Here is a 17,312-nt window from a genome sequence, read left to right on the forward strand (position 1 = left end):
CAAAAGGCTTAGTTAAGTCTGGTGGTCCCAATGCTGGAGCTGACATTAAAGATTGTTTCAGCTGTTTAAATGCGACCCTAGTTTCATCTGTCCATGTCATGACTCCTTCCCTGGCCGCTTTTAGTGCTCCATATAGGGGTTTCACTAGTAACCCATAGTTAGGTATCCACAGGTGACACCATCCTACCATTCCTAGGAAAGCCTGCATTTCTCATATGGTGTAGGGCTCTGGAAGACAACAGATGGCTTCCTTCCGGTCTGTGCTGAGTCGTCGATGTCCACGATAGATCTCAAACCCCAAATAGATGACTATTTCCTTTGCAATCTGTGCCTTTTCTTTTGAGACTATACCCACTTAGTCCCAAAAAGTTTAAAAGACTTACAGTGAGCTGGATGCACTCATCCTGATTTTTGGCAGCAATTAGTGTATCGTCCACATACTGCAGGACAACTCCTGGCTGCTGCCTTCTCCAGTCCTCCAGTTTTTTTGTCAGTTGGTTTCTGAATATAGTCAGACTGTTCTTGTATCCCTGGGGTAGAACCGCCCAGGTGAGTTGAGTTCTTCTCCCTGTCTCAGGATTTTCCCATTCAAAAGCAAAAAGCTCTTGACTGTCTTTATGCACGGGAATGCAGAAGAAGGCATCCTTGAGATCAAGCACAGTAAAGTACCCTAAATCATCTGTTAATGTGGTCAATAAGGTATAAGGGTTGGTCACTATTGGGTGTATATCCTCTGTTATTTTGTTGATTGCCCTTAGATCCTGCACCAATCAATAGCTCTTGCCATCAGCCTTTTTTACCAGTAGGATGGGGGTATTGTATTTAGATTCACATTCTACCAATAACCCAAATTTAAGAAACTTTTCAATTAGGGGTGCTAATCCTTTACAGCTTTCTAGCTTCAAAGGGTATTGTTTTTCTTACCGGTGTTGCTCCTGGTTTGAGTGTGATGCTTACAGTTTCTGCTTGCTTGGACCTCCCAGGACAATTGCTAGCCCACACTATAGGGGTGACAGCATTCTCAACCTCTGCAGAGATCTCTCCGTGGTTCTCCTGTATGAAAAAGGTAGCTGCCTCGATATATTTAGTGTCAGGAATTATGACTTTTATTCCCCCCCCCTTGCAAAATTTAATTTTGGCTTATAATTTCTCCAATAGATCTCTACCCAGTAAAGACTTAGGAGAGTTTGGCATATAGAGGAATTGATGAGTTACCCAGTGCTTTCCCAATTTAAATCTCAAAGGTTTAAAGAAAGGCCTTGTTTCGCTTACCCCTGTAGCACCAACCACCATTACAGTATCATGACTCAGTTTCCTTCCCAAAGTATTTAACACAGAATATGATGTGCCTGTATCAACCAAGAATTCAACTTCTTCTCCCCCCAGCTTAGCTACAACCAGAGGTTCTGCTGGGGAAGAATCCTCCAGTCCTCTTCAGACACCCTGTCCATCCTGGTCCACAGCCAGTTGAGGGACTGGGTTTCCACTTTTCTTCAGATCTGGACAATCCCTTTTCCAGTGCCCTTTATTTTTGCAGAAAGAACACCGATCATTCCCCTTATCATGCTGGCAATTGCATTTACAACACCTGTCTTATTGCTCTTTCTGCATAAGTAGCCACCTTCTCTGGGTTCTCTCTATATTCCCCAACTGAGGCCTTCCATTGTTGTAACTCAAGCAGAGAAAAAGGAACTTTTATCAAAATTGGTCCTTGATTACCCATGGCCTGTCTCAGGGGAGCGTCTATGACAATTTTTCCCTTTTGTTCTCGTTCTCCTAGCCACCGGGCTTGGGTCTGACAAAACCTCACGCACCGTTCTCCCCCTTCCCCTTGCAGTTGCAGCAGAAACTTTTCCTTTTGTTTTTGGTTTTACTACGGGAGCTCTTTCCTCCTCTGAGATGTTGTCTGATTCGTCATCAGAGGCTTCTGTACCAGGGTCAGTGAGATCACTATCTATAGTTTTGATTTTCATGCTCGAAGGGTCAAAGAGGACAGGAGTGACTTGCTTCTCCTCAGGGAACCCATTCCCTCATGATATGGGGCAAAAGCTGAAAACGCCCCCCCCCCCCCGAATGGGAAAACCTGCATACGGGGGGGGGCAGTTGGAATGACCCCGCCCCCAGTGTACCCTGAGGGGGGGTAAGGTCCGTACAGGACCAGGAGTTGGAATGGGGAAGAGGCAGCTCTGGCTCTGCCCTTAATGGTGTAGCCAGAAGCACCGGTGTCGATCGACAGCGCCTTTAGGCGCTGCCTCTGATCCTCCTCCTGTAGCAGCAGTCACTTTGCTCGTAGCTGCCGAGGTATCGTGGGCAGCCGAGTTGGCACCGCTTGTAGCCGCGGAGCATTCAGACACGGGGAGAGCCGTGTCCGTGCCGCTCGCAGCTGCGGCGTGTTCTGCGCCTGCCACGGTCCCTGTCCGGTCCACCAGACCCTCAGAAGCCCCTGCTCCAGCACTACTTCCCCCAGGACCTGCAGTTGTGGCTCCTGCCGTGGTGTCCACAGGGTATCCAGTCCCCGCTTGTCCCATAGAGGCAACTCCCGCCGCCACTGCTCCAGTAGCTGCCACTCCTGTCCCCACCTGTCCTGTAGCAGCAGCTCCCGCCACTGTCGCTCCCACAGCGGTAACTCCCGTGGCAGCCCCTGTTCCTGCTGGTCCCATGGCTCCCGCTGCTGCCGGGGCTTTCTCTAACTTATATTCCTTCTTCCATTCCGGACAGTTTAAAAAAGCCAGAAACAATTCAGCATACACTACTTCACCTTATGGAGGATCGACATAAGCTGTAACACTGTATTCATTTGAAAAGAGCCAAACTTCGGCCAAGTCTCCTCTTCATGTAGCCTCTGCAATGGCCACATGTTTATAGGCAGCCTGCATAACTCCTGCCTCTTTAAAGATGTTTCAGGACCTGTCAAATGCCTCCAGTGCCGCAAAACCAAGGCTAAAGGAGATCCTTTTGGAATCTCCTCCTCTCAGGACTCAACACAACCCATAATGACAACTACCAGGCAGGAAGAAACTCCCCAGCACTGGATGTGAACCCCTGGCCTCAGGATTACCAAACAGGCTCTCTCTCTGCATGCCACCACCCACTTCAAACGAGGGTGGGCTATTTGATGCAGAAAAGGCGTCCCTTTTCCTTCTGGCTCTACCAAACCAATACAAAGCCCCCTGAGTAACCACAGTGGTACTGTCCACTGTCCCTGCCCTGCCTTTACCGAAGCCGCACCAGTGAGGGGGGGGTGTCCTCCACCTGCACCCCCTTAACCATCCTGGACCAGTCAAGCTGCCCATCCAGGCGAAATGCTTTTCGTCCACAGACTGGGAAAACAGCGACTTTTGCAACAACGCAGGACCCCAAAGTCTCACTTCCCAGCCCACCGTATTCCCCAATTTCCAGGAAAAACTCAATTTACAGTTGCTAGCAAAATTAACCCTAAAAGAGCTGCTCTTTTATCTCACCTGTGCCCAGGATTGTTAGGACCTGGGGCTTCTCAGGATCAGTGCGGGAACCCTTCAAATAAGTGGCGCCAGATGAAAAGGTCTCGCAGGATGAAATGGCTCGATCCAAAGAAGTTGCAGGTCCAACAGCTTCCAGGGTGCTGGATTTCAATTTCCACCTTGTGGGTGCCATTTTATTGCCTAAAGAGACTACGGAGAAAAAGACTCCAGGCCAATTTAGTATATAAGATAAAAAGAGGGGGTCCTTTAATCAGGCCTCAGGCCCAGGGGAATACACATGACACACGCCCACTCAGCCAGTGGTTCTATGATTTTATAATAAGGTCCATCCAATCCCAGATCTATCCACCCCCGGTTCTGCCCCCCGACACACCCCTTCGGGAATTGGGCCTGGGGGCATGTGGGACCCCTTCTTCCTCATCTTCATTTTCTTCACAGCACATACAGTCCTTGGAGCTACTCCAAAGTTCTGGGCTTGAAGGTTGCTTTGTCTGTGTGATACCTTCTGGTCCAGGCCTAGGGTATGATGTTCTTAAACAACGGTGTTTTTCTACAATTCTACCTTGAAAGGAAGACTTAACATGCTAACAGAATTTAGAGGGATTGATATGAAATGGGGTAATAGGGTTGGGTATTTGTGATTACTATGTTAAAGGGTAAGGGATTATACAGCTACATTAAAATCTACATTTACTACACAACTACTTCTAAAATCTTATGCTGGTTTAAAGGTAAACCAGCAGGGGAAATGAACTCAACTCAAAAGAGAGATTATAAGTCAGAATAACAATTTAATAGAATAATACAATCATGGCTGGGCTTCGCGAACGAAGATTTGGGAAGGCTCTATCCACATTTGCTACAGGCGCGCTGGTGGCTTATGAAGCCAATCCGTGACAGACATATCCGATTGCAAAAGGCACAGCAGAAAGACTCCTTAGATGGTGTATTCTGCAATACACGGTTCTTTCTGCGTTGCCTTTTTTCCTCGAGGGTGATCCTGCGTGCTTTCTCAAAGGCATCAGCTGCGTTATAGATGGTGTGTCTCCAGGCCTCCCGATTTGAGGCCAGAGTAGACCAGTTATGGTGATCAATATGGCCAAGGCTGAGATGTTGTTTCAGGGAGTCCTTGTATCTTTTCTTCGGGGCTCCTCTCATGCGGCAGCCAGTGGCAAGTTCACCGTAAAGCAAGATCTTAGGGAGGCGGTGGTCCTTCATCCTGGAGACATGACCTGCCCAACGCAGCTGTGTTCTCATCAGCATGGCCTCAATACTTGTGATAGCTGCTTGCTCTAGAACAGATGTGTTGGTGACATAGTCTGACCAATGGATGTTTAGAATTGTACGGAGGCAGCGATGATGGAAGCGTTCTAAGAGACGCAGGTGGTGGCGGTAGATGACCCATGATTCAGATCCATATAAGAGAGTAGACAACACTATGGCTTTGTAAACACTGATCTTGGTGCTTTTCTTCAAGTGTTTATTACGCCATACTCTTTTATGGAGTTTTCCAAAAGCACTATATGCCTTTGCTAATCTGTTGTCTATCTCTCCGTCAATCTTACCGTCTGAGGAGATGAGGCTACCGAGGTAATTAAACTGTTGGACTGATTTGAGCTCTGATTGACCAATGGTGATGTGGGGATGATGGGGGACATCCTGAGGTGCAGGCTGATGGAGGACCTCTGTCTTCTTTAAGCTGACTTCCAGCCCAAAGAGCTCAGCAGCATCTGCAAAGCAGGATGTTAAACGCTGCAGAGCTGCTTCTGTGTGGGCAACAAGGGCGGCGTCATCAGCATAAAGCAGCTCCCGGACAAGATGGTTTAAGGTCTTAGTGTGGGCCTTCAGTCGCCTTAGATTGAATAGACTTCCATCAGTACGGTATCGAATGTAGATACCGTCCTGATCATTGAGGTCTGCTGTGGCCCTTTGGAGCATCATGCTAAAGAAGACGGTGAATAGGGTAGGAGCGAGAACGCAGCCTTGTTTCACACCATTCTTAATTAAAAAGGGCTCAGAAAGTGTGTTGCCATATCTGACTTGGCCATGCTGATCCTCATGGAGTGAGATGATCATTTTGAGGAATTTAGGGGGACAACCTAAACGTTCCAAAATCTGCCACAGACCTTTTCTGCTCACAGTGTCAAAAGCCTTAGTGAGGTCGACAAAGGTTACATAAAGACCTTTGTTCTGTTCCCTACACTTCTCTTGCAGTTGTCTGAGGACAAATACCATGTCTGTGGTGCTCCTGTTGGCTCTGAAACCACACTGACTTTCAGGAAGGATACCTTCTGCTATAGTGGGTATTAGTCTGTTCAAGAGTATTCTTGCCAGGATTTTGCCAGCAATGGAGAGCAGAGTAATACCACGATAGTTTGAGCAGTCAGATTTAATTCCTTTCTTCTTATACAAGGTGATGATGACTGCATCACGAAGGTCAGATGGTAGTTCGCCGAGTTCCCAACAGCGCACCACGAACTCATGGAATTTGGTGTGGAGTGCAGGGCCCCCATGTTTCCAGATTTCAGGTGGAATTCCATCAATCCCAGCTGCCTTGCCAATTTTCACCTGCTGTATGGCCTTGAGGGTTTCTCCTAAAGTGGGGGCAGTATCCAATTCATACTTTACTGGTTGTTGTGTGATGGACTGAATTGCTGAGTCTTGGACTGTGCGGTTGGTACTGAAAAGAGTCTGAAAGTGTTCAGACCATCGATTCAGAATGGAGGTTTTATCTGTCAGAAGTGTTTGACCATCAGCGCTGAGTAGAGGGCTTTGTACCTGGTATGTAGGCCCGTATGCTGTTTTCAAGGCCTCATAGAAGCCTTTGTGATCACCTGTATCTGCGCATAATTGAGTTTTTTCAGCTAGATCAATCCACCATTTGTTCTGGATGTCACGGAGTTTCTGTTGGAGCTTGCTGCATGCGAGACGAAAGGCTGCTTTTCTTGCGTGACAGGATGGCAGTGCAAGGTGTGCTTGGTGGGCGGTTCTCTTCTTCCTCAACAAGTCTTGGATTTCTTGGTTGTTTTCGTCAAACCAATCCTTGTTCTTCTTGAGGGAGAACCCTAAGGATTCTTCGGAGGATTGCAGGATGCTGTTTTTAATATGATGCCAGATTGTTTCAGGAGAGGAATCTGCAGAATTTTTGGGAATGTTATCGAGCTTAGTTTGAAGGTTTGCCTGGAAACTGTCTCTTACTGTGGCTGATTGGAGATTGTTAACTTGGAGTTTTCTCCTTGGGATGCTGCCCCTTTTTGGTTTGATTTTGATCTTGAAATTGAGTTTACAGCGCACCAGCCGATGGTCTGTTTGGCATTCTGCGCTGGGCATCACGCGGGTATGGTGGACATCGCGGACATCTCTCCGTCGCACCAGGACATAATCGATGAGGTGCCAATGCTTAGAACGGGGGTGCATCCAGGTTGTCTTCAGACTATCTTTCTGCTGAAAGATAGTATTAGTGATGGTGAGTTGTTGCTCTGCACAGAATTCTAGCAGAAGTCGACCATTATCATTGCAGTTTCCAACACCATGCTTGCCTAATACACCTTTCCAAGCTTCAAAATTCTTACCTACTCTGGCGTTGAAATCACCAAGGATAATGATCTTATCGTCTGCAGGGACCTTTTGGGTAAGGAGGCGCAGGTCAGTGTAAAATTTATCTTTTTCAGCAGGGTCAGCTTGGAGAGTTGGGGCGTATATACTAAAGATGACAACATGTTGCTTGTTGTTTAGTGGAAGGCGTAGGGAGATAATGCGGTCAGAGTGACCTGTCGGCAGATTTTCGAGTTTAGGAACAATAGAGTTTTTGATCATGAAGCCGACTCCTGAGAGGTGTTTTTCGGTTCTGGGCTTGCCTGACCAAAAGAGTGTGTAACCGGCACCATGTTCTCTGAGGCTGCCTTCTTCATGAAGGCGAACTTCACTGAGAGCGGCAATGTCGATGTTGAGACGAGCCAGCTCATGGGCAATTAGGGCAGACCGACGCTCAGGACGTCCGCTATCTGCAGAATCGAGCATGGTTCTGATGTTCCAACATGCTAGAGTTAATTTAGGTACACCTTTGGAGGCAGGTGCGTGCCTTTGACTTTTCTTTGTGCGACCGCATTGGAGGAAGATGCCCGTTGGTCTGCGGTTAACCAACCGGGTGAAAGTGGAGATGAGCTTTGTTTAGGCCACCTTTTCTAGGCCCCTCTCCGAGTGGAGCAAGCAGTGCTGTCCTTGGAAAGGCTGCTTGGTCGTTCAGGGTGCTGCCTCAAGAGACTGTCATCTCCGGTCAGTCTCAAATGACCAATATCCTGAACCGCCTGCATGCAGGGTTGAGTCTGCGGCTCCCAGTGCATCTTTCACCTGCCGTTTCGACCCTCGCCCGTCGCTACAGGACTTTTGCATGTGGGTAAAGCCTTCAAGCCTGCGCAGTGGATTTTTTAGGTGAGATGCAGTATGCGCGGAACTGAACCCACCCTTTAGTCCTGAGGTTCATCTGCCAGGGCCGAGCGAGCTTGGACGGTGGCAGTGAGGTCCTCAGGATGTAGGTTTGATTAGAGTGACCTTCTCTTAGATGGATGGCCTTACAGGGCTAAACGAGCTCCATCTGCCCGGGTTTGGGATTAGAGTTGTCCTTCTCCTAGGATGACTGCCAGAAGGCTAATGAGCTCATCCTACCCACAGATTTATTGTATCTGACCCTATAGTTTTGACCTGTCTGGCATGGGCGACCCTACCAAAGGCATGTACCATCGCCAGCGTAGCTCGCAACCACATAGGGGTATACAGGTTGCATTCTTACTATTAAAAACGATTAGGCCAAGTCTTACACTACCTAGTTTTCTGCCATCTGTCTATATTCAATCCCAGGGAAGCACCCGGGATCAGCCCTTTGTCCTGACCAACCTTACAGGATGTAACAGATAAATCCAGGACATACCAAACCTGGGCAGTAGCCACGGGTGAACCAAAAACAAACAAACGAGCGAAACTGTTCTGGCCACCGTACCCATCTAGGGCTCGAGGCCCTCTCTAGGCCCCAGCCCGACCAAGATCTCCAAGCCCCAGAGGAAACTATTATCCACTCTGATCTTGTCCTCCCCCCACCGTGTTTCCTCATATCTTCCCACGCACTACTTACCTGACCACCCTCCAGTCCGAGGACCCCCACAGCCACCTTGTTACCCCCCCCTCCCCAAACCAGACCGGCAAACCTCTGTGTATTCCGAGGCTTCAATTCTCCTCTCTCTCCTTTCTCACGAGGGCACAAGGTCACGCCGGCGAAGCTCCCTCTCTCCTTTCCCGCTGGGGGGGGAGGGGACCGGGTGCGGCCCCGCGCGGGACCCCGGGGCGGCCCCACGCGGGACCCCGGGGCGGCCCCGCGCGGGACCCCGGGGCGGCCCCGCGGCCGCGCGAGAACCGCGGGAGCGACCCCGTGGCCGCGCGAGAACCGCGGGAGCGACCCCGCGGCCGCGCGAGAACCGCGGGAGCGACCCCGCGGCCGCGCGAGAACCCAGAATAATACAATAAGTATAATTATACAGACAAACAATTGGTTTTAACCCACAAAACTCAAATATATAACCCAGCACCCTGGGGCATGAACAGAGTGGTGTTCTCTGGGCCCCCTGAGTCCAAAGGAAAAGGAGAGGGGAAAACCTGTTGGTGAGAGTGCTGTCGCAGTCTGATCAAGAGTAGTGATTGCAGTCTGGTCGAGAGTGATGGTTGCAGTCTGGTTGAAAAGTGGTGGTTGCAGTCTGGTTGAGAGCGATGATCTGCAGTCTGGTTGAGAGCGGTGATCTGCAGTCTTCCTCTGGATCCCACGAGTGGTTAAAAAGGTCCCAAGACTCCAAAATTATATATCCTCCAGTTCAGGCAGGAATGCTCAGTACCTCCCTCAGGGCGAGGGGTTCCTTAATGGGTGTGAGGACAAGAGCAACTCCTATCTCGCAGGCCTCTTAGCACCTAGTTTATAGCCTGAGGAGTCAGGCTCTATGTGCAGATAGTATAAATGGTTCATTGATAACAGTTTCTGGGAAATGGCATGGAAGGCTATAGAATACACAGTTTTGGGTTACACCCATCCAGTGATGAACTGGTCTCAGTTGTCCTAACTAGGACAAATCTACAATAGTGAAAAAATCCGAAAAGCTCTGAGGCATCATTGTAATGCAGATTGTGAAACCACATTTTGGTTTGGGTGTTTCTTTAAACATTCTGAGCATTGCTTTGCAATAATTTTAAATATTTTTTAAATATTGTACTACGTGCAACCAATAGTAGGTGCTTTGTTGTTTATCATGAATTTCAAATGCTCAATATTTTTGACAGGATAAACCACATAAACCCTTGTGGAGACATTTGAGAAACAAGTATTGTAGACTTTTTAGTCGTGAATGGGCAGACACCTACAGTGACACATGGTGTGCATTTTCGTTATTGTAAGATTATATAAGAAGAATCTACTGTGGTCTCAGGAGATAAAATGGGCCTGCATGATCATGAAAGGGATGAAAGAAGAGGGAAAAATTGCCAGAGAAATGTATTCAGTGACTTGTGATTATACTCCTGTACGAGGGACCCTTCAGGAACAGGGCATCAGGAAGCACATTGTAGTTAAGATGACATGTTTTTTTTCGGGCTATGGAGTAATCATCCTGCTACAGAATGAACAGCAAATTACTTAGTATTTCATGTAACATTTTAACCTTAAATAGCTTTGTTCTCATATAGCTGAAGAGGGAATTCATGCTATATGTAATACATTGCTATTTCTTTCCTTTGTAATACTGGACACAGATTTTTTTTCATCAGCTGTTCATTCAGTGTAGTTCTAAAACTGCATTTTACTCCCCCTGATTTTATTGTAGACCAGTAGTGTGTGCTAAATGTGTCAGAAGAACTTGGTAACCTTGAGATGGCAAGAGGCAAACCAACATTTCACTTGTTATTTTTCTGAACTAGAAAAAAGTAAACCCAGATTTACAAGTAGAAGTAAAGCCCAGTATTCGAGCAAGAAAAATTCAAGAAGAAAAGATGAGGAAACAGATGCAGAAAGAAGAATACTGGAGAAGGCGAGAAGAGGAAGAACGCTGGAGGATGGAAATGAGGTAATGCATTCTGTTTTATCAATGAATGAGACAAAGCTGCAGTCAGATTATCTAAAACTACTTCTGTAGTTACTTATTTTGATTACTTGTTTTGGGAACTCTATACTGTCTTGTTTTAAATTAAGCTGTCATTATCCCTCTGGGGTTTTGTGATTTTTTGTTTTGTTTTGTTATTTGTTCAGTCCCTCTGAGGAATGTAGACTTACTAGAATTATTTGCTATAAATTCAGGCCTGCTTTCAAAATAACCATTCATTTTAGGTACCCTCTGGAGTTCATTGGTATTTGCTCTTGATTACTAGAAATGAGTTAGTGAGAACATCCAAGAATTTATTTAGAATGGTTGCAAGTATTAACTGCTATATAAAGAGAACACTGCTGCTCTTCAGGCGATATGAAGAGGACATGTATTGGAGGAGAATGGAGGAAGAGCAGCATCAGTGGGATGACCGCCGCAGAATACCAGATGGAGGATATCCTCATGGTCCTCCAGGACCTCTAGGCATGCTGGGAGTTAGACCAGGAATGCCTCCTCAGCCCCAAGGACCAGCTGTGAGTTTCTTAACTTGAGGGGGGAAAAAAAAGAAAGAAATCATACTTACCAAGAGGCACAGTTAAGAACTATAAATTGTTCAGCGATACTTCAGTTGTCTCCGGTGTTTCTTAAAGGATTGAGAAAAATGAAGAAAAAATTATATACTAATTAAACTCTGTTGGTGGACCTGTCTTCTGAAATAAGCCCACTTATATGAGGAAAGAATGCCTCGAAGACAAATATTGTTTCTTCTGAAATACAAGTCACTCTGGATTTGTGTACTACTTCTTAATTTATTTAATTGCATTATACTTTTATTTATCGAATTTTGGACAAATGTATGGATAAAAAGTGGTTGGATCGTCAGTCCCAGAGGATAATGGTTAGTGGTGGGCCTTACTTTACCTGGAGGTCAGTAACAAGTGCAGTGACGCATGTGTTTATACTGGGATTTGTCTCATTAGCACCTTATCAATGATCTGAAAGGTGATGGAGTGAGTGCACACTCATCAGGTTTGCAGCTGACATGAAACTGAATTGGTTTGGGGTGGGGAGAACAGCTTAAACCTTTGAGGGCAGGGCTACCATCCAGCAGGACCTAGGCAGACTGGAGGAATGGACCAACAGGAACTTTATAGAATTCTTCAAGGACAAATTCCTAATGCTGCACTTGGGAAGGCATAATCACTTGCACTGAGGGGCTGGGTAGCAGCCCTGCTGAAAGGCACCTGGGGTTCTTGGCAGATAGTAAGCTGAACATGAGCCAATTCCCTGGCAGTAAGCAAGGCTAACAGCATCCTGGGTGATGTTAACAGGAGCATAATCAGTAGATAAAGGGAAGTGATCTGCTTTCATTAGACCCAAACTGCAGTACTGCATTCAATTTTGGGCTTTCCAGTACAAGAAAGATAGTGATAAACTATAGCAGGTTCAGTGTGGGGCTACTGGGATCAGGGGTCTGGAGTGTGTGCCCTGTGAGGAGAAACTTGAGGGATCTGGGCCTGTTCAACCTGGAGAAGAGAGAGCTTCAGTGGGATGTAATAACCTTCTAATACTTCTAATACCTGTTCATTATAAAGACAATGGAGCCAGGCTATTTACAGTTGTGAGGGGGCGAGATACAACCGGCTTAATCTGAGACAAAAGAGGTGCAAACTGAATACAGGATTTTTTTTCTTTTTTTCTCCACACAGACATTTTGAAGCTTCCATCTTTGGCGGTTTTCAAGAACCGACTGGATGAAGCTCTGAGCAACATGATATAGTCTTATAGTTGACCATGGTTTCCACAGCAGGCTGGACTAGAGGACCTCCTGAGGTCCCTTCCTATTTGAATTCTTCCATGATTCTATGAAAGCAATCATAGATATTTATTTTGCAGCAGTATGCAAGTATTTCCCAGTTAACAAAAGACAATAGATATTTATGTTGGGGAGGTACTTTTGATCCTGGGATTTCCCAATTTGTTTATTTTTGATACATTTCATGTTTTTTTTCAGATATAGATTGTGATCAGTGTAAGTTGTTAAGGACACCAGTTCATGTTTTGTTACATCTCAATAATTTGAGGTTTGAATATGCTGTTGTTTAGCCACATGTTTGGGTTTTGGTCACACATAACCTGTGAATTTGGAAGTATATCATAGAATAGTTTGCGTTGGAAGGGACCTTAATGATTATCTAGTTCGAACTCCTCTGCCATGGGCAGGGACACCTTCCACTAGACTAGCTTGCTCCAAGCCCTCTCCAACCTGGTCGTGAACACTTCCAGGGATGGGGCATCCACAACTTCTCTGGGCAACCTGTTCTAGTACCTCACCACCTTCACAGTAAAGAATTTATTCCTAATATCTAATCTAAACTTACCCATTTTCAGTTTAAAGCCCTTGTCCTATCACTACATGCCCTTGTAAAAAGTCCATCTCCAGACTTCTTGTAGGACCCCTTTAGGTACTGGAAGGTGCTATAAGGTCTCCCTGGAGCCTTTTCTTCACCAGGCTGAACAGCCCCAACTCTTTCAGCCTGTCTTCATAGGAGAGGTGCTCCAGCCCTCTGATCATCTTCCTGCCCCTCCTCTGAACTCACTCCAACAGGTCTACATCCTTCTTATGTTGGGGTCCCCAGAACTGGACGCAGTACTCCAGGTGGGGGTCTCATGAGAGCAGAGTAGAGGGGGAGAATCAACTTCCTTTACCTGTTGTGTACCCAAATTTCAGAAATGTACTTTTTCATCTGTTTAGCCTCTTCGCCGCCCTGACTCCTCTGATGACCGCTATGTGATGACCAAACATGCAGCTATATATCCAACAGAGGAGGAACTTCAAGCAGTCCAAAAAATTGTTTCTATTACTGAGCGTGCTTTGAAACTTGTTTCTGACAATATGACTGACCATGAAAAAAACAAGAGCAAAGAGGGAGATGACAAAAAAGATGGCAGTAAAGACAGGTATTTTTTTCCTTATTATTTGTTAAGAATTTTATGACTTGTTTCTGAAGTAATTTTATCTGGATCCCTTTCCCCACCCACAACGTGAGGGAGCCCAGTTCAAGTTCCATCTCCATCTGAAGAACCATTCCGACGTCTTGAGGGACGGGGAAAGGGGACTCCAGCGACAGAGTTTTTCAGGCCCCGAGCCTGGAGGGGAGAGGTGCCCTCCCCTCCCCCCACGCACGTGGTCCCATGGTTGGTACAGAGACAGCACACCGGGCGTGGAGAGGAGGCAAGAGAGAGTTTATTGTTGGGAAGGGGTTTATAAAGCTTTTAGGAGGGTCAAAGGGGAACCAATCACAAGTTCAGGGTCACACAGAAAAAAACATCAGGTAAGGGGTCAACAGCCAATAGGAAGGGGTTAACAAAGGACCAGTGGGACACCTCAGGACACCTTTCCCAGGACATTCCTGCATGGGAGATAACAGTTGCTGTGGGGGGTGTTTGCAAAGAGACCACAAAGAGCCAGTTTAAGACATGTTTAAACAAGTTTCTCATCAGATTTAGTGCTACAATTTTATGTTTTTCCTTGTACTGTTATCAGTGCTTTCAGGAATTCTGTTCCTTTTGGGTTTTGATATTACATATGTCACTGTGACCTCAAGAGTATAAGGAATACTCCTATTTTATTTAATTTTTCTATCTCCAGGTTTAGTTTTATGATTTTTATATTATTTTAAATGCAACTTTTAACTGTAATTCACAGAGCTTTGAAAGGAGTTTTACGGGTGGGCGTTTTGGCTAAAGGTTTGTTACTCCATGGAGACCGAAACGTCAGTCTTGTTTTGTTATGTGCTGAGAAGCCTTCAAAGATGTTACTCAGTTGTATTGCTGAAAATCTTCCCAAACAACTTGCAGTAAGTAGTATTTAGATTTTTGGATTTGAATTTTGGTAAAGATACTGTAAAAGTCTGTCCTCAAGTCAAATATCTGTAGGGCTAACCATGCTGCATTTCATAGCTCAGGTTCAGTTTTTTTCAATTTCTGAGCATTTCTGTCTGAATTCAGGGACTATGCTGCATGTTTGGCTTTTTGTATATTGTGTCCATACAAGTGCCTAGGTGCTTATGCTAGTGGTGTAGTATCAATCATTATTTAATAGATTTCATTTAACTGGGAAATAGAAATGAGCAGAAGAAAGACTACTATCCAGTTACCAGCAGCAATAGAGGTAATTTGTGCAGTGTTGCAGGAAGCTTGCACTGCCTGAAGGTCAAAGTTCTCCATTAATGCCAGTCTGTTTGTACTTGTTTCCAGTTTGTATGTGTCAATGCTTTGTAGTCCCACAATTATTTAACTATGTCTTATGTGTGTTTTTTTTCATTTGACACTAAAGAAAAGAATACACACAGTCTTCAACCATTCAGCAAAATTCATATAAACCATTTGCTGTATTTCTATAAGAAATGAAAGTACAGAATAAAGTTTTTAGCTTCAGTGTTCTCTACTGAACAAAGCCTGTCCACCATTATTATAGAATGCTTGTCACAGCATTAGTATTTCAATGCAGTCTGTTAAAATGCTTGACAGAATCAGGGGCATGGTAGAGACATTAGCAGGATCAGATTAATTAGAAAAATAATCTTGGATTTGCTCTTGTTTGAAATAACAGAAGAAAACTTGAAAACTGCACATTTTGGTCTGGCTTTGTGGAGAATTCACTTGTCCCTCTAGTTTGTGGAAGGTGATAGAGGTGCCTATAGCTTTATTTTGGGGGTGTTTAGAGTTATTAAATCTAGTTGCAAGAAGCAATTCTGAGTAACCACCTTGTTACTCTTACTTTTTTTGCCCCTGGTGTTAATCTTGCCCTTTGTTCTCATCAGAGGATGTTGCGATAGCCAAGTATAGAATGTAACTTGCAGTACTCATCCTGTAACTGTGAGCTTGAAGAACTACCACTGCATCTTTGTGCTTTTTAAAAGCTCTTATGTTCCAATGAGAAAAATATTGAACTGGCATTTGAAGTGGCACTAAGGCTTTTCTTTATCTCAAACGCTGTTATGTAATTTACTTAGTATTTGAATTTCACTTATGGGTAGGTTTGCTTTTTTTCTTTTGCATGCTTGGCAACTGCTGTGTGTTTTCATTAATGATTTGGAAACAGTATGCAAGTCCATATACATATATATATATCTTAATTGTGTATAATGTTTCTTTGAATACAGAGGTATCTGCTTCATATAATTATATTGTGTTTGTCTTTCTGTTAACAAAGACTATGTTGAAATACATTTTCTTCCCCTTACTTGGCCACATGCTAATAGAAATTTCTGTTTCTTGATATTTAGGTAATAAGTCCAGAGAAATATGATATCAAGTGTGCAGTCCCAGAAGCCGCAATAATTTTGAATTCATGTGTGGAACCCAAAATGCAAGTTACTATCACTCTGACATCTCCAGTCATTCGGGAGGAGAACATGAGGGATGGAGGTTGGGAAGTTGTTCAAGATGTTACTTCTATCTATTCTGCTTAAGATGGCATTAAGGTCCTAGAGGGCAACATGCTGGCATAACTAATGTATTTGATCAAAACAAGCAGTCTCAGTAGAGAAAAATTAGTTATAAAAAATGCTTATATGGTGCATTTAATTTTTAAAAATTCTAGCTTAAATTCCAAACTCAACTTTCTGGAAAAGATACAAACTTGTTTTTTTTTCCCCTCTAATACAATTCTATGGAAAGTTAAGTATTTTATAGCAAGTGGCTATAAACTGGCTTTCTAGTGCAGTCTTGCCCTAAAGGAAAGATTGTATGGTTCTAGAAAAATCATGTTTTCAGATTTTAGCTGGATCAGTATTACCATCATTTACACATTCCAAATAGCAACACTACTTTTGATGGTAACAGTGCTTATAACTTTAAAAGATGTAATTTTTTTTCCAGCTCTCTGAGGTTACTTTTTGGTCTGGAGTGATTTTTGAGTATATTTAGACTCCTGATATTTCAATCAGTCTTCTATCCAACTGGCAAACTCAGACTTGTAAAATAAAAAATGGCTTTGTCATTTCAGCTGTAGCAGAAAGTGGAGTTTGTAAATAAAATTATGTTTCTGAAGTTAACAGTTTCTCTGGTGCCAGCAATGTTGCTTTAAGGTCTGTTTTGTAATGCTTTCAAAGCTCTAAAAGCTTTTTAAGCCAACAAGCATGATTAATGTCTGCAGTACATTGGTTCTTTTTGTTTATGGGTCAGATAAAATTAACTTTTGTTTCCTTTTAATCCTGCATTTTCATAGTTGAAAAAGATCGTGACAAACAGGATTCTAGTGTGTTTGACAGTGAATCTATGGATAGGAAATCTGAGGCTATTTCTCCTATGCAGGTTGAAAAAAATTATGTGTGTATACATACATGTGTTTGTATTTATATAAGCCACAGAGACTTTTTTATTTCATCTCATCATTCCATGTCCTCTAAATTACTTCAAATTTTTAAATTGCATTAGTAAATGTTCTGTAGCATTAGTGCATTGTAAGCAAGCTGTGTTAACCAAGTCATCTTACATAATCAGAAAGAAAAATATCAAGATATATTCTCTAGTTTGGATGACTTCTGAAGAGTCTTGAAGAGTCTTAAAGAGTGCTTTGTACATGATTTTTGAGCTGTACATATTATTCCTAGCTATAAAGTCTTTGTACATGTACTGTCACACTTAACCAATTCTACTTGGTTTTTGAAAATCTAAGTGTAACATGACTCTTAATTTGTCTATGCTGAATCAGACTTCATGTATTATT

At 44.3% G+C, this 17,312-nt stretch overlaps 1 protein-coding gene across 1 annotated transcript in view; it reads left to right on the forward strand.

The window, feature by feature from the left end:
• The window catches only part of LOC135405137 (zinc finger RNA-binding protein-like), a 72,905-nt gene that overhangs the window by 42,144 nt on the left and 13,449 nt on the right, over positions 1-17,312 (forward strand). Inside the window, exons 11-15 of the mRNA XM_064639845.1 lie at positions 10,413-10,558; positions 10,947-11,109; positions 13,332-13,537; positions 14,286-14,436; positions 15,868-16,009. Coding sequence (XP_064495915.1) covers positions 10,413-10,558; positions 10,947-11,109; positions 13,332-13,537; positions 14,286-14,436; positions 15,868-16,009 — 808 coding nt within the window. The remainder of the gene's footprint in view (positions 1-10,412; positions 10,559-10,946; positions 11,110-13,331; positions 13,538-14,285; positions 14,437-15,867; positions 16,010-17,312) is intronic.

This window comes from Pseudopipra pipra, chromosome W (genome assembly GCF_036250125.1).
Source record: "Pseudopipra pipra isolate bDixPip1 chromosome W, bDixPip1.hap1, whole genome shotgun sequence".
In the NCBI taxonomy this organism is placed as follows: domain Eukaryota; kingdom Metazoa; phylum Chordata; class Aves; order Passeriformes; family Pipridae; genus Pseudopipra; species Pseudopipra pipra.